Source organism: Podarcis cretensis (genome assembly GCF_951804945.1).
Source record: "Podarcis cretensis genome assembly, chromosome: 3".
In the NCBI taxonomy this organism is placed as follows: Eukaryota; Metazoa; Chordata; class Lepidosauria; order Squamata; family Lacertidae; genus Podarcis; species Podarcis cretensis.
In genome coordinates this window covers 44,041,936-44,060,157 of record NC_137172.1, presented here as the reverse complement: position 1 = coordinate 44,060,157, position 18,222 = coordinate 44,041,936, and the positions used below count along the sequence as shown (strand labels likewise).

The 18,222-nt window shown below is 40.0% G+C and overlaps 1 protein-coding gene across 9 annotated transcripts in view; it reads right to left on the bottom strand.

Moving 5' to 3' along the window:
* Positions 1 to 18,222, bottom strand: part of SMYD3 (SET and MYND domain containing 3) — a gene marked incomplete at its 5' end in the record, with an annotated part of 352,491 nt that overhangs the window by 298,092 nt on the left and 36,177 nt on the right. For all 9 annotated transcript variants that reach the window (XR_013836949.1, XR_013836950.1, XR_013836951.1 and 6 more), the window contains 3 exons: positions 9,513 to 9,570; positions 11,464 to 11,571; positions 16,147 to 16,210. Coding sequence is in view for 5 of the 9 variants with exons in the window: in XM_079969531.1 (XP_079825657.1) it covers positions 9,513 to 9,570; positions 11,464 to 11,571; positions 16,147 to 16,210 (230 nt within the window). The remainder of the gene's footprint in view (positions 1 to 9,512; positions 9,571 to 11,463; positions 11,572 to 16,146; positions 16,211 to 18,222) is intronic.

Below are 18,222 nucleotides of genomic sequence, written 5' to 3'. Positions count from 1 at the left end.
TTAAAAGTCTGGAACGGAATAATCCATTGTGCATTACTTTCTATGGGAAAGCACGCCTTGGTTTGGTACGCTTTGGTTTTCGAACAGACTTCCGGAACGGATTAAATTTGAGAACCAAGGTACCAATTTAATAAGTGTACTGATTATATATTCCTAAAAATCTTCATCAGCCCATCATTCAACAGTGGCTGAAAGTAGTATAGGGCAGTGTTCCCCAACCCCCGGGCCGCGGACCGGTGCCAGTCTGTGGATCAATCGGCACCGGGCCGCCCGAGGAACTTCAAATCATTTCACTGTGGCGGGCGGCCGAGGCACAGAGCATTGCGCCCTCTCAAGCCCGCCCATTGTGTGACAATAGCGAATGAAAATTCGCTATTGTTACACTGATACTCCTCCTGGCCAATCAGGGAGCGGGTCCTCCCGCTTCCTGATTGGCCGAAAGGCAAACCTTACGCCATTGGCCGAGGAGGAGGCACCACGGGAGGGCTGAGGTAAGTGCACGGAGTGGGGGACTCAGCACTATCAAACGGAAAGAAGAGCAGCAATGGTTTTATTAGAATGCCCTCTCATTCACCCAGCCCTATTGCACTTATTTAGGTCAACAACTCCTGGGTCAAATGTGTTTGTGCGGGTTCAGGCATAAGTGCACGGAGGGGGGGCAGGGGTTCTCTGCTATTGAGGAGACTCAGCACTATGGCGCGATGATCTCTGTATTGAAAGGGGGAATGCTGGGGCATCTCTGTATTGAAAGGGGGCGCAGTCATCTTTTGTGATTTATATATATATTTCACAGTTATTTTGATACACTGGCCATATATTTAAAACACTGACCACATTTTTGCGTTGATAGTTTTTTGATTTACATTCGGATTTAGGTGACATCTGGAGCTGAGCGGTTGCAAGCAGCAGTGGAGTGAAGAGAAAGAGAAGGTATCACTCTTCTAGCTCTTCTATCTGTTCACCGGTACTTGTGTGTACTGACGTGTTATTGTGTCTGCTTTAACCCACAAATTAGCAAAAATGAGTATGAAACAGACATCGTTAGAAAGTTTCCTTGGGAAGAAAAAAAGGCCCAGTGAACAGACAGAAGAGGAGCCTTCAACATCAAAGAAATATGCAACTTTTAACAGACAATACCATGAGTCCTATTTGAAATATGGATTTAGCAGGACAGATGATTCCCACGCATCAAAACCGCTCTGCATAGTTTGCGGTGAGAAGCTCTCTAATGAGGCAATGAAACGCCAAGCACCCTGGCATAAAAGACAAGCCCCTGGAGTATTTTGAAAGAAAAAAACGGGAGCACGAAGCACAGAAGATATTTATGAGGGCCACCACATCAATAAAGGAAAATGCACTGAGAGCATCATATTTGGTGGCTAACCGCATTGCTAAGACTAAAAAGCCATTTACTATTGGTGAAGAATTGATCTTGCCCTCCACTACAGGCATTTGCCGTGAACTTCTAGGAGAGGCTGCTGTGGAAAAGATAGCACATGTGCCTTTGTCAGCTAGCACTGTGACTAGGCGCATTGAGGAAATAGCCGAAGACATTGAGGCACAATTGTTGGAGAGGATTAATACATCACCGTGGTATGCACTCCAGGTTTACGAATCTACAGATATCGACAACAAGGCACTACTACTTGTTTATGTGCGATATCTATATCAGGAGGATGTGCATGAGGATTTGTTATGTGCACTATCTTTGCCAACCAACACCACAGGATCAGAACTGTTCAAGTCACTGGATGGTTATATATCAGAAAAACTGAAATGGTCCTTTTGTGTCAGCATATGCACAGATGGAGCTGCTGCCATGACCGGACGACTGTCTGGTTTAACTGCTCGGATTAAGGAGGTTGCACCTGAGAGTGAATCTACGCATTGTCTCATTCACAGGGAAATGCTGGCAAGCCGAAAAATGTCAGCGGAATTTAACAGCGTATTGATGGATGTCGTTAAAGTTATTAACCACATCAAAGCACACACACTTAACTCGCGCCTGTTTGAGCAGCTTTGTGAGGAGATGGACGCAGAGTACAGATGCCTTGTCTTATACACAGAAATAAGATGGTTATCCAGAGGAAAATCGCTAACCAGAGTATTTGAATTATGAGAGCCATTGCAAATATTTCTCTCAGAAAAGAAGTCACCGCTGGCAGCACATTTCAGTGACAAGGTATGGGTTGCAAAACTGGCTTACCTGTGTGACATATTCAGCCTGCTCAGTGAACTCAATCTGGGCCTTCAGGGGAAAATGACAACTGTTTTCAAGTTGTCAGACAAAGTAGCTGCATTTAAAGCCAAACTGGAGTTGTGGGGACGGCGCGTGAACAGAGGCATTTTGGACATGTTTCAGACATTAGCAGGGATTGTAGGCGAGACTGAGCTTGAACATTCATTCTGCCAGTTGGTACACGATCACCTGTCTTTGCTTTTAAAAGAGTTTGAGCGCTACTTCCCAACCACAAAAGACCCACGAACTGGTAAGGAATGGATCCACGACCCATTTGCCAACAAATCAGGTGGATCTAGCATGTCTATGCAAGAAGAACAACTGCTGGAGATTGCAAATGACAGTGGCCTTAAAACTACGTTCAAGACAACAACTCTGCCGATGTTCTGGATTAAAGTCATGGCGGAATACCCTGAGATTGCCACCACAGCACTTAAATCCCTATTGCCATTTCCGACAACCTATCTGTGTGAAGCGGGGTTTTCTGCAGTGACAGCAACCAAAACAAAACAACGGAATAAACTGGACATAAGCAACACACTTCGGGTGCCATTGTCTCCTATTACCCCCAGATGGAACCGTCTCGTTGCAAAGAAACAAGCTCAGGGTTCTCATTGATTTGGCATTCTAGTGAGTTAAATAAAATAAATCACTTTATATTCATTTTTTGGTGTAGCTGTATTTTATTTTGAAGGCATGTTTAAATACAATTAAATTAAAATTATTAAATCAAAACAAGCGGGCCACGGAAAAATTATCAAACATTTCCGGTCCGCGGCGATAAAAAGGTTGGGAGCACTGGATAGGGCATCCTCAAGAAGGTGATGGAACAGACTTCCGGTCGGCGCCAGCGCTTAATGGCGGTCCTCCCTTCGAGCTCCAGAGGAGGACTGCTCCACGAGTTCGGGTCTGACCGCTACGGCGAAGCGGGGACCCTCAAAAATCACAGGCGCGGAAGCCTGTGAGCAAGGAGACTCGGCGGGCACCATTTGCGCCCCCCTTTACTGCAAAAGAGCCTTTTTAAAGGCTCCGGAGCGGCATCGGGTGTGCGCGCGGTGCTGAGAGTCGCTACCCAGCCCGTGGAGTGAAGCCGCGTCGCCAAGAGCGGAGAGCGCCGATTTCTTCCTGAAATTTGGAACTGAATTTGAACACCCGTAAGTAGGATTGAAAAGCTTACTGGGATTTACAAAATATTTTTGAAATTTGGTCGAAAACGGGAAAGGTAAAAATTAAGGAAGTCTGCCTTCCCCGGACTGCATGACAGCTAAAGCAACGAAACTACAAAGCTGCAATTGGATGGAAAATTAATTTGAAAATTGTTTAACCTGGACATTGAACTTGAACCTTCCCCTAGCAGGCAGGAGCAAGGGGGAAGAAAGGTGGACTTTGTTTAACCTGCATGAAAAAAGCAAAGGGAAAAAAGTTTTCTGCCGTTTTAGACTCTTGGAACGGACTGCCTGAGCAAGGCACCGAGGCGGTGAACTGTCATTTGAGATCTGCTATAAAGTTGGGACTTTATTTGTTACAAGTTTGGGACTTTATTGAAACTATTAACTGACAGCTTGGATACATTGGAAGATTGTTGCAAATAACTTCTTTTTTGGGGATTCTTTGGTTTTTTTTTTTTTGTTCCTCTGCTTATTGGATACTTTGGATTACCCCCCCTAGAGGGCTGAGGGGTAACAGTTGCAAAACAGACTGTAAAGAACAAGTCAGTGGATTTTTCCATTTAAAAGCTGCCCCTGTGGGAACGACCTTGGGATATGAGCGGCCCAGCAGAAGAGATAATAACAAAAGCTAAGAGTAAAACTGTACAAAAGAAAAGGGGCTCAATATCAAGTATACTGCCGGCAGGCGCAGCTGGGCAGGAAAAAGTGACAAACATATCTATGGATCCAGTGACACAACATTAGTTAAAATAAGTGAATCTTTAGAAGCCTTGACAAAGCAGAGTACAGAAAATACTAAACAGCTGACAGAACTTTCAACAAAACTAGATCTGAATACTAAAAGTATTACATCTAATACAGAAACCATAAATAAATTGATTGAAGAAAATTCTACAATTCGAAAAATTGCTGAAGAAGCTAAAACTACTGCAGAAACTACACAGGAAAAATTAGTACCAGTTTGTAAAAAGCTGGATGAACATGAGGCGGCCTTGTCTTTGTGGGAACTACAGAGGAAGGAGAGAAATCTGAGATTGAGACTAGTCCCTGAAAGTGAGAAGGACAACTTGGTGGACTTTCTCACAAAAGAGTTTTCGGAATTTTGGCAGGTAAACTTGGAGGAAGAAGAATTTAAGATAACAGCTGCCTTCAGACTGGGTAGGAGACAAAACAGAAAGATTCCAAGGGATTGTCTGATAACCTTAAGATCTAAAGAGGAAAGAGATAAAATACTAAATCTACACTATCAAAGAACCTTAGAGATTGAATACGCTTATGTGCAAATCTACAAGGACATCCCTAAATATATTTTGGAGGCAAGAACTCATTATAAGGACTTGGTTTACCTGCTGAAAAAGAACAGTTTACCTTTCAGGTGGGAATTTCCACAAGGTTTGTCTTTCAACTACAAAGGAAAGAAAGTAAAAATAAGAACAGTGCAGGACAAAGAACAATTCTTGGAAAGAAACGAGGAAGACCTTCAGAAGGGAGTGGTGGAACTGACTTCAGAAGCAGATATTTTGAATTTAACATTTGGGCTTAAATCACCGACAGAGGAAGAACAACTGCAGGGAGCAGCTGGAGGAGTAACCAATTAAATAACAAGATGGCTCTGCAATTTCTAAGTTGGAACTGTAATGGATTGAACCTTCCCAGAAAAAGGCGTGAGGTATTTCATATTTTGAAAAGAGAACAATTGGACTTGATTTGTTTACAAGAAACCCACGTGACTAGGGCACATAGAAAATTGCTTATAAATAAAAGATTAGGACAGGAATTTATTTCATCAGACAAAGTAAAGAAAAGAGGAGTGGTGATCTATGCAAAGGAAAAGCTGGCTCCAAAGCTGATTTTTAAAGATGAACAAGGAAGATTTCTGGCAATTGAAATACAGGTCCAAGGGGAAAAAATTTTGACAGTCGGAATTTATGCACCAAATGAAGGGAAGGCAGAATTTTTTAAGAAGTTGCATGGGATTTTAGTGGACTATTTGGATTACAATGTAATTATGATGGGAGATATGAATGGTATGGTTTCTACAAACATGGATAAAGCACAAAGACAGGTGGTCTCTAAGGGTGGGAGATTACCAAAGACTTTCTTTGAAATGACTGAAAATATGGACTTGATCGATATCTGGAGAACAAGGAACCCTCTTGAGAGAGAGGGAACCTTCTTCTCCGAAGCAAAAATGACATGGACAAGAATTGACCAAATATGGGTTACTAGTGGGATGGCTCCAAAGATAAAAAAAAATAGAAATCTGCTCAAAGACTTGCTCCGACCATAATGCCCTAAAGATGGAGATGAAATTAACAACAGCTGGCTCCTTCAGATGGAGAATGAATGACACCCTATTTAGAGATGATGAGATTTACAAAAAGGCCCAAAAAACTTTGAAAGACTACTTTGAGATAAATCTGAAGACAGAGGTGGAGAAAAGAGTAATTTGGGACGCAAGCAAAGCCGTGATGCGAGGTTTCCTAATACAACAGAATTCCTTAAAGAGGAAGAAACAAAATGAGAAGAAAGACAAGATTCTGGAAAAGATAAAAGGAGAAAAGAAACTGAGGTCAAAACCAAAGTCTCATGAGATTTTGAGTGAAATTAAGTTTTACCAGATGCAGTATATGGAACTGATGAATCAAGAGATAGAATGGAAAATTAAGCAAATGAGACAAAGGACATTTGAATCAGCAGACAAATGTGGGAAACTTCTAGCATGGCAATTGAAGAAGAGACAAAAATTGAACACAGTCACAAATTTGGAGGTGGAAGGAAAGAACATTTATAAACCAAATGAGATTAGTAATTGTTTTCAGAGTTATTTCAGAAGACTATATGCACGAGGGCCGGAGAATGAAGGAGAAATAGACGACTTTCTTAAGAAATATGGATTACAAAAAATTTCACAGCAAAGTACAATGGTTTTGAATGAGAAAATAACAGAACAAGAAATAGAGGGTGCCATTCAAAATATGCAATTGGGGAAATCTCCAGGACCAGATGGATTGACCTCCAGATACTACAAAGCTTTGAAGGAATGGTTAGTAAAACCGTTGAAGGAGGTCTGTAACGAAATTTTAGAGGGGAAAAAGGCACCCGAATCGTGGAAAGAAGCATTTATTACGCTTATACCAAAAACTGAGACTGAAAAGAATCAGATTAAGAACTACCGCCCTATATCATTACTTAATGTGGATTACAAAATATTTGCTGACATTTTGGCAAAAAGATTGAAGAAGGTGTTGGTGGAAGAGATTCATAAGGACCAGGCCGGCTTTCTCCCAGGGAGACATTTGTCAGATAACGTGAGAAATATAATAGACATTATGGAATTGTTAGAAGTTAACATCAACACGAAGGCAGTACTAATATTTGTGGATGCAGAGAAAGCTTTTGATAATATCTCTTGGAGTTTTATGAAGAAGAATCTCCATGGGATGGGGGTAGGTCAAGGTTTTGAAAATGGTATAGGTGCAATATATTCTGAACAAAAAGCAAAGTTAATTGTAAATAATGTGGTTACTGAAGAGCTTCCTATAGAAAAAGGGACACGACAGGGGTGCCCAAGATCCCCATTACTTTTTATATCTGTCTTGGAGGTTCCGTTAAATATGATTAGGGGGGACCAGCTGGTTAAAGGAATTCAGGTCGGAGCTAAACAATATAAACTGAGGGCCTTCGCAGATGACTTAGTATTAACTTTACAAGAGCCAGATACTAGTACGAAAAGAGTATTAGAACTAATTCAAATATTTGGTCAGGTAGCAGGATTTAAGTTGAACAAGCAAAAAACTAAAGTTTTGGAGAAAAATTTAACAAATGTTGAGAAAGAGAGGTTTCAAAGTGAAACGGGATTAATGTTGGCAAAGAAAGTGAAATATTTGGGGATTAACATGACATCTAAGAATGTGAATTTATTTAAAGACAATTATGATAAATGTTGGACGGAAGTAAAGAAAGATCTAGAAATATGGTCAAATTTGAAACTTTCCTTGTTAGGCCGAATTGCTGTTATTAAGATGAATGTATTGCCTAGAATGTTATTTTTGTTTCAGACATTACAGGTTGTGGACAGAATGGACTGTTTCAAGAAGTGGCAGAAAGACATATCTAAATTTGTCTGGCAGGGCAAAAAGCCCAGAATAAAGTTTAAGATTTTAATCGATGCAAGAGACAGAGGGGGGTTTGCCCTGCCGGACTTAAGACTGTACTATGAATCGGCAGCTTTCTGCTGGTTGAAAGATTGGCTACTTCTTGAGAATACAGACATTTTGGATTTGGAAGGGTTTGATAATAGATTCAGTTGGCATGCATATATATGGTATGACAAGGTAAAAATTCACAAAGGATTCAAAAATCATATTGTTAGGAAAGCACTGTACAATGTTTGGATTCGATGTAAGGATCTGTTGGAAAACAAAACCCCTAGGTGGCTTTCACCAATGGAAGCTAAGGCGGTGAAAAAACTTAATATGGAATCTAAATGGCCAAAATATTGTGAAATTTTAGAGCAAGATAATGGGAAAATTAAATTACAGAGTTATGAGAAAATGAAGTCTAAAGTACGAGATTGGCTTCATTACCATCAAATAATGGAGGCGTTTAAACAAGACAGGAAAATTGGCTTCCAGATCAAAACTAGAAACAGAATTGCTAGAACCCAATACTAAGAACTTGTCAAGAATGTATAACCTGCTGTTGAAGTGGAATACACAAGATGAGACAGTTAAATCAGCTATGATCAAGTGGGCACAAGACATTGGTTATGACATTATGTTTGCTGACTGGGAACAGTTATGGACCACCGGTATAAAATTTACGGCATGTAATGCCTTAAGAGAAAATATTATGAAAATGATTTACAGGTGGTACATGACCCCTGTCAAGCTTGCAAAAATTTATCATTTGCCCAATAATAAATGTTGGAAATGTAATGTGACTGAAGGTACCTTCTACCACCTTTGGTGGACTTGCCCGAGGATTAAGGCCTTCTGGGAAATGATTTATAATGAAATTAAGAAGGTACTTAAATGTACTTTTCATAAGAAACCAGAGGCATTTCTCCTGGGCATGGTCGGCCAATTGGTGCCAAGGAAGGATAAGACGTTTTTTATGTACGCCACCACAGCAGCAAGGATCCTTTTAGCAAAGTACTGGAAGACACAAGAACTACCCACACTGGAAGAATGGCAGACGAAGGTGATTGACTATATGGGACTGGTGGAGATGACTGGCAGAATCCGTGACCAAGAAAAAGAGACGGTGGAAGAAGATTGGAAGAAATTTAAAGTATATCTTAAGAATTGCTGTAAAATTAATGAGTGCTAAAATGTCAAGGGAAAGGAAAATATAGAATTACAGCTGTAATCGATTAAGTATGAGAAGAAACTAAAATAAGAAGATGTTATTAATTGATTGGCGTGAGGGGTTGTTGAAGAGAGTTTAAAACAGGGATGCAGAAAAGGGGAGGGAAGGGGAAGTCCGGGAAGTAAGGTTTATGAAAAAGAGGTTTTGAAATTATACATGTTTATATGTTGTTGTTGTTTTTTGTCTGTTTGTTTATGTGTGTGTTGCTTTGCTTTTAATTTGTGTTGGAAAATCAATAAAAAATTAATTTTTTAAAAAAAGAAGGTGATGGAACAAATTACCAAGAAGCTCGCAAAATATTAGAGTAATGAGTAATGAGCATAAGAGCAATATAAGCATAAGAGCAGTCCTGCTGGATCAGGCCAAAAGCACATCCTGTTCTCACAGAGGACAACCAGATGCCAATGGCAGAGGGAATAAATGGATTCCAATACAGAAGAGCTGCTTATCCGCAATGCCAGAAACATTTGTTCTTTGATTTCCAATGGTCTGTATTTTTCTTCTAGATCACTTCTGAAATTAAATCCAAAAGCACTGTACAACCCAAAAATGAAAACATATTAGTTAGCATAAAAAAACAAAAACACAAACTCGAAAAACAATCCTAGCTCTTCTCTCAGGTGTTACTTAGTCGAGTCAAGATTTAAGTTCCAAGAGGAAGTTAAATCTCAGGATGCTACACAGTAAACATGGGAAGCGTTTACAAAAAAGTAGGGCTAATGTCTACTTACTTGACTGAAGATCAGAAAGAGAGTAGAGCTCTTCAGATGGACATGTTGATTGTCTTAACTGGTGAGCATAATAATAATGAATTAAAAGGATGGCAGACTAAATCATTAACTCAATTTTTAATCATTCTTTTAATACTTTATGTATAGCACTAAAAGAGCAATCATTAGCATTAATCCGTTCTTGTTCATGTTTGTGAAAACATTAGTAGCATTTTGTTGTAAGTTACAACTCATTTATTCTTATTCTCTTGATTTTCACACCTTGCTTTGCAGAACACATTTCACCCATATGCTCCACTGAGTTCCACACTGAGTCAAGCACAGCTGAGGTGGCTGTTACAAACCTTTTTGAATTCATTCACTGACACAAGGTATTTATTTTACTGATATGCGACATTTGTGACCATTTGTGAACATGTGCAAAAGAAGCCCCCTTGAAACTGATGTCAGACGATGAGCCTCCCATAGAGATCTGAGCTGTGAAAATTTTGAAACTACATATGAGTAAACATACAACTTCTGGATTCATCTATGATCAAACTAAGGACTAAACTCTGAAGCCAGCGCTAAGTACACAAATTCCAGAAATTATAATCTTTACAGCAAGTTTGATTCAGTCAGGACTTCAATGCTGCTTACGCAAATTAGTACTACTCTGAAGTACAGTCTGTCCTTCTGCTTTTGCATTTCCATCCCAGTGCCTAAGGATACATTTCTAATAAATCCAAAAGCGGTTCACACAAATGTGACAGTGTTCTGCCTTTTTGCATGAATGTATCTTAAAAGTTGAGTAAGTGATGGCACAATAGTTTCATCCCAGCTGCCAATTGCAGAGGATACTGCAACATAAACAGAAGCTACCTACATCCACGTAGGCAGGCAATTCAAGAGGTTCTGCTCGAGGTCATTAATATGCCAGGCTCTCACTGGCAGGGAAGGAAATTTGCTTCGGCAAGGAGCATAGGGAAACCTGGGCGGCCAGTTCTTATTCTAGCCTCTCCCCAACAAGAGCTATTATGAAGCTGTTAAATTGTGGGTGAATATATCAGACGACACAGCGATTCTTCAAACAGCTCTTAGAATCATAGAATCATAGAGTTGGAAGAGACCACAAGGGCCATCGAGTCCAACCCCCTGCCAAGCAGGAAACACCATCAGAGCACTCCTGACATATGGTTGTCAAGCCTCTGCTTAAAGACCTCCAAAGAAGGAGACTCCACCACACTCCTTGGCAGCAAATTCCACTGTCAAACAGCTCTTACTGTCAGGAAGTTCTTCCTAATGTTTAGGTGGAATCTTCTTTCTTGTAGTTTGGATCCATTGCTCCGTGTCCGCTTCTCTGGAGCAGCAGAAAACAACCTTTCTCCCTCCTCTATGTGACATCCTTTTATATATTTGAACATGGCTATCATATAACCCCTTAACCTCCTCTTCTCCAGGCTAAACATGCCCAGCTCCCTTAGCCGTTTCTCATAAGGCATCGTTTCCAGGCCTTTGACCATTTTGGTTGCCCTCCTCTGGACACATTCCAGTTTGTCAGTGTCCTTCTTGAACTGTGGTGCCCAGAACTGGACACAGTACTCCAGGTGAGGTCTGACCAGAGCAGAATACAGTGGCACTATTACTTCCCTTGATCTAGATGCTATACTCCTATTGTTTATTCACAGGCCAGAACAGAACTGAACTGAAGGGTTCAGCCAGCCTGCTTATATAGAGCTCCACTAGAACGCAACAGTAACCATTTTCTGTAACTATCCAATCACCGAACGTCATTTTCGATCCCTTATTTGCATATGTGGACCTGAACTATCTACAGTATCCCCCTGCTGGCCCAGGGTGAGAACTTCAGTACATAACAGAAGCAATAACAACTCTGTGAAATATAGGCCTCCTCAGCCAGTCAGGGTAGACACCTTTTCAAGGATCAATCACAGGTAGAAAGTTTACTTACTAGTTTGAAAATGATCCTGCCGACAAGCCTCACTGAGTCTGGGGGGAAGTTGGGCTCAATGCTCTTAATACACTTGCATTCCCGTTTGTGGTCCTGCCAGGCTTCTTTCTACAAGTTGTGATAAAACAGAAGTTATTTTGCAAGTAAACTTTTCAGATATTGAAATATAATAAATATGAATTATTACTGCAAGAGACCAGTGCACAGATAAAAGTGATTTTGTGCAAGCATAAGAATATTTGGATCCAAGCCACTGATTATGGTTGGACATATGGTTTTTGCAAGAAATGCTGTTGAAACACTTGGTCTATTTTTACTGCAAGGTATTAATTGTTATTAGAACTACCAACCATTTAAATGTTTTAGCTGATCAACCATCTGTCTTTTACATCTAAATAATTTTGCATATTACCCAAAACTCAGTATAAGTGACTTTGTAGGATTCTGGAGACATATTAGAATTTAAGGAAAATTCTACCACTGTGCATTAAATGAAAATATTTTCCCTATTTCTGTAATATAAAAAGTGCCCTTCCATTTTAAGCTCTTTGCCAAAATTTTACCCCACTGATTAATTAACTAAAACTATCTGTGCAGGAAAAAACACAACCCACATACAGTACTAACAAACTTCCCTATATACGGTAATTGTTACATTTCTTCTTTCAGCTGTTTTACAGACCACACTAAGCTACTCTGCCAGGATACTGGGACCTACCAATACATGTGCTGATGCTGCACCTAGGTAAAGGAGTTCTGGACAAAAGTATTTTCTGAGATCTCACTCATAGCCAGGCAAACAATTCATCCCCTCCCCTTGTTTGACTCTTTTGAATTTGTAAATTTGGGTCAAGATCTGAAAAACAAGGAACTGATCTTACATCTTTCAACTGCAGCCTAGGCCAGAACTGCCAAGTTTGGGAAGACCTTTGATTTCAATAATCTGAACTATTAGACTATGTCAAGACTTGGTAAATCAGCGTTATTAAAAAAAAATCTCACATAAGCGGCAGCGGGAGGCCCCATTAGCTAAAGTGGTACCTCAGGTTAAGAATGGACCTCCAGAATGAATTAAGTTCTTAACCCGAGGTACCACTGTATCATCCAATTTCCCACAGTCATAGGTGAGTGTGGATCCCTAAAGTAGACAACACAGACCATTTAAGCAGATAAGGAGGTATTTGGGGGGCATCTAAAGTACCTCCTAAAGAGAGTGGGAACCCCAGAACTAGCCTGATGAAGACTGATCACATTCAGTGCTCACAGAAAGCTGACTGACTCTTGGGAGGGGTACATAAAACAGGGTAGGAAGGGAATGGATTGTCCTGGAGGCAGGGCTGACTAACTAGAACCCTCAAACAGAAGTAGCCAGTCAACACTGCAACATTTTGTTGCAGGTCCCCCTTATTTTTCTCTAAATCTGATCTCCTATGGAAAAATGAATAGGAACAAATCTCTGCCTTTTGTAAGATGCCATTCTTTTCAGTGGAGCTTTCTGCTTTGCAGCAACTCTGATCCTGGCCCAACGGAATCAGTAATCCTCTCCTCAGAATATTTATGTTCAGCCTCCAATTTTGACTGTCCCTTGATTTCTACCTCAAAAAGATTTTTCTGGGTTTTCGTTGTTGCTGCTGCTGCTAAGCCAGGTTTTGCACAGAGGCTGGCAGGCAGGCAGACAACAGAAGCAAGAGGCATGACATGGGATTAAGGAGTGCCACTACACACAAATCTGCAAGAGCAGCTGAATGGACAAAAAGCATTTCTGTTTCTGGCACATGAAATAGTGGTTTAAAATTATACAGCTCATATTTTAATTTCACCCTTGCTCCCTTTGAACTACGCCTGCACCAAATGTTCACAATATTTTCAGTGTGAAAGAAGTATTTTTGGAGAAGCCAAAATGGCCCATAAATCAGTGCACACCTTCCAGAGTTGTTTGTACGTTGTTCACTACCCAACGAATGAATCCTCGTGTACCATTATTTTTAAGGGGTGGTTTCTTTATTCTGCCAACACAATTCCGGCCACTCTGAGATCATGCAATCAATGTGAAGATGTCACAACATCTTAAGTCAGAGGAAAGAGTCAGGGTTTCAGGTTCAATCCGCAACATCTCCAGCTAAGAGGGCTCTTGATAAGAAGCTAGAAGCACCCCTGCCAGTTACAATAGACTTTACTGGGCTAGATGGACCAAAGGTGTGACTCAGTATAAGGTATATTCTCATACGAGAAATATGTAAAATAACTAAGCAAGTATTAGACATCACCCCAGAATTGGCCCTACTAAACATCTTCCAAGACAACAATGCCCATTTACACCACAAAGAACTCATAACCCACCTACTTTCAGCAGCTAGAAACACCATAACCAGACACTGGAGAGACCTGTCAGGAGTAAGCATGGACCAATGGTACCAAATAGTATGGGAAACAGCCCTACTAGAAAAATTAACCAATAAACTGAAACTGGCACGGGTACAAACAGAAGAAGACTCCTTTACCCCGGTATGGCTCTTCTTTATCACATACACAGCCCAACAAGACAAGGACAATAATCCACCAACAGCATACAAATCAATATGGCTAACCTGATCCAAAACACACACACACCCCACTCACACACGAAAACAAAGATCACCATAGCCAAACACAAACAAACAACCACATCCTAGGCCAACTCCAACCTCTCTCACCACCAAAGAAACACAAATGAACAGCAGAGAACTGGCGTGAACAACGCTGACACCAAACCCTACATACATTAAGCAAAATAGAAACATCGCCACCCAACCCAACCCCACCCCTTCCCTACTCCTAATGTCTCAACAAATGAAACTGATATGTAAAAATGTTACATGGAAAAAATACGAGAGACATTACACATACTTCTGTAAAACAAGAAAATCTGTAATTAATTTTAAAAAAGTATAAGGTATATTCGTATAATTCACATACCCAAACAGATTTGACTTATGATGCTAGAAAGCCATTTCAAAGTGAAGGTGTGCACAGCTTAACCAGGCCATCTCTCAAAAACTGCTGAAAGGGCGGATGGTGCATTTAGCTTATTGTGCAAGTTTTTGTGAAAAGTTCCCACTCTCAACTTGGTTTTGCTCCCCCTTGCAAGTAATTGTTTTGGACTTCACTGAAAGTTCACCCTTCTAACTTATCTGCTGTTTCGCATGGACTACAAAGTGAGAGCTATTGGAATATAACTGTAACTCAAAGTATCCAGAAAACAAAGGTTATATGAATCCAGTTTCTTTCACCCTAAATAAACAGTCGTGTCTCTAATCATTAAGACATCATTCTGCATAACGTAGCTGTACTGGCATGTTCCTCCCGAGCCAACTAAAATTGTTCTTTGAAGCCAGCCTTTATCTGACATGCTTTGTTCCTAAAATAAATTCTGGGAAGGAGTTTAAAATATGCTAGAAGTGACACTGAGATGATCAACTGTTTATGCAGCCTTTAAAGGAGCAAGGAGATGAAATATGCAACATCACACAAAATCGTGTGTCTCATTCTTCTAATCTTAGCAGTGCTATTTAAAGTCAGAAAGACATTGGAATCACATCTTTATGATCACTGCCAATTTGAATCCATTCACATCGTGAATACAGACTGCTTACAAACAGGCATAGCCTTTCCTAGTTTAGGCACTGTCATGGCTGCACCTGCTGCTGCAAAAGAACCCAGTAACCTTGTGTGTGTATTTTGCATGAACAGTTTAACTTGGCGAAGTCCGGCCAATGTAACATAGTGCTTTACTTCTGGTTGCATTTTTAGGCAGGTGTTTGGTTTGGTTTTTGTTATGCCTAAGTATTATTTAGTTTTTTTAAAATGTAAAGGGGTAAAGGGACCCCTGACCATTAGGTCCAGTTGTGGCTGACTCTGGGGTTGCGGCGCTCATCTTAGTTTATTGGCTGAGGGAGCCGCCGTACAGCTTCCGGGTCATTTGGCCAGCATGACTAAACCACTTCTGGCAAACCAGAGCAGTGCACGGAAATGCCGTTTACCTTCCCGCCAGAGCGGTACCTATTTATCTACTTGCATTTTGACGTGCTTTCGAACTGCTAGGTTGTCAGGAGCAGGGACCGAGCAACGGGAGCTCACCCCATTGCGGGGATTCGAACCGCCAACCTTCTGATCGGCAAGTCCTAGGCTCTGTGGGTTAACCCACAGCGCCACCCGCATCCCTTATTTAGTTTTTTAGTTACAGTTAATTTGTATACCGCTTCATATTTCAATAGAACTGTCTAAGCAGCTAACAAATCCTAGCAAAAAAGAACCAGTACAGAAAAAAATGCAAAGCAAATTCCACATTCAAAACCTAAGAATACTACTATTACTAATACTAATACTAATACTAATAATAATAATAATAATTCATTTTTAAGTAACATTATTCAATATATCAGTGTACATAAGTAAATTAACCAAGAACCACAAAAACAAAACAAATACAGAACATAAAAATATATACAGTTACATCAAAATGCAACGTAATGACACTGTACCATTAAAAAAATTAATTGTGCATGTGCATGCATGTATAATTTTTGCTGGCCATGACAACCAATTTCCTAGATCTTAAGAAGAGTTAATGGGGAAAATATCAAGGCTAAAAGGGTAACCTATTTGCATTATTCATTTGCAGCTAATTATCAGAGTAATGATTACCTGGCAACGTACATCACAGTATCTTGCAACTTTGCACTGAGAACACCTAAGCAGTCGATCCTTCCTGTTGCAAAGGAAAAAAAGGGGGGGTGAAATACTTTGAATATTTAAGACAAATAACTTTCAGGTAAACTTTTAAAAAGTATGAAAAGCCTAATGCTAGAGTAGCAGTCCACAATCCAGGGAGCATTTTTAGAGCCAAGTTTCAAACTTGGTTTTTGAAATGGTTTATAAGGCTGCTTAATGAAGTGAACTCACAAACCTGCACTTTTTAGCTTCCTAGGTTGTGGTTCTAGGAAACAGCATTCTTTGCTACTGACAACTAGGCAAGCTGTTTTGTGGTCTGACTCTCCATCTGAAATAAAAACTGCAGAGAAACAACTTGTGTCCTTGTGGTTGTACACATCACCTTTGTATTGTGCCCAGCTGTGTTTCCTAAAGTCTCAATAAAAAGGAACTTGAGAATTCTAGGTCAAAAAAAATGACCTAGAATATTTACAACTTCTATTTTTGTATGTTCAATGGGCATAAAGTTAATTATTTTAACTCTGTTTGATTATTAAACAATATATTATCCAGGAGAACAAAAAAGATGGAAAGTCTCAGAATCCAATATTCATGCTCCGCTTGAACAATTTACAGCTTTTGCATCCTGTATGTAAATAATTCATAATATTTATAGGGGCTCTTCAAGCAATACCTGTTTGCTGTAAAATGAAATGCTACAATCCGGGTAGAATATATTTTACCTTTTATTGGGTGCAACAGTAAATAAAAGAAATAACCTTTTTATTTTATTGTTCTCTTCTCATACAGTCAACTATGTTTGTGTTAAACTATGTTTAACACAGGAGAAATCCCAAGCTGATTTGCAGTAAACAACACAGTGGGATATGGTTGGCCTTTTGAGGTCAAAAATGTGATATTCCATTGCAAGCCAAAATTCAGTAAATCTTAGTCCATATTTTATCTGCCTTAAGCAAAATTCTTGCTGTGAATCTGTAGGCAAATTGAGTTGCGGCATATATTTGTACTCTGAATTCCCCATCAATATAAAATAGCATTAAAGTTCTGTCTAAATTGTTCCAGGGTCTGTAAGGCACTTGGGAGGGGGGCATACAATCAAAAGATATGGGGAATTTAAACTAGAGGTGTATTTGTATATCGTTATAACGCTTGGTAGAAATGCTTTTTTATATAATTCCTATTGTTTTCTAAGTAATAAAAACATGTAATTTAGTCCTTCAGTTAGCATGCTCAACAAAACACCCCAAAAGTTAAGTGATGAAATAAATGACTAAAATATTATCAATTTTTTTAAAAAAAACTTTCCAGTGTGTGGTTTTAACTGTAACACTTTAGGAGGGTTACAAAACTTTTAGTAGATTGATCAGTTAAATCAAAAGTAGCTCCAAACTCATATGGCAGCAGATTTTTTTTCTGATTAATTAATTAATTAAGTAATTAATTAATTAATTAAAAGCCACATTCCGTACTGACAATCTGCCAGCTGAAGTCCATGGAGCTGTCAAAGGGCTCATATACAAGGAGAATGCAACAGCAGGTATACCACAGGAACATCCCAGATATGCCATCAGAACAAAGTTGTTTGCCTCTGAAGATACACAGCGGGAGACAGGCTGCAGCTGTGGGCAGAAGGCAGATAGGATGGAGATGTCATATATCCTGTGCCCCTTCATCCCACAGTCATGCTCTCCAAATGACCTAACTTTACACCAGCCCCTCACATAGTGCAAATAAGGGGAGAAATTTTAAAAGCTGCCTCTGAATCAAAGACTGAGTCACACCCATGTCACCATGACAGAGTATAATACACGGTGTAACAAAGCACCAATACATAGCGCAGCGCCCGTATATGAACCCCAGTCAGGGAGCTCATAACTCAGACCACAGGGCACACAAAGCGATGGCAGAAAAATTCAGTTTGCCGGGGTGCTAACTTGAATAAAATACTGGGGGCAGTAAGCCCCGCCCTGCATTACTGATCACGACTCTGTGCACACAAAGCATTTGAATGGCAATGCCCATCAACTTTGACGAACCTGGCCCCTTCAA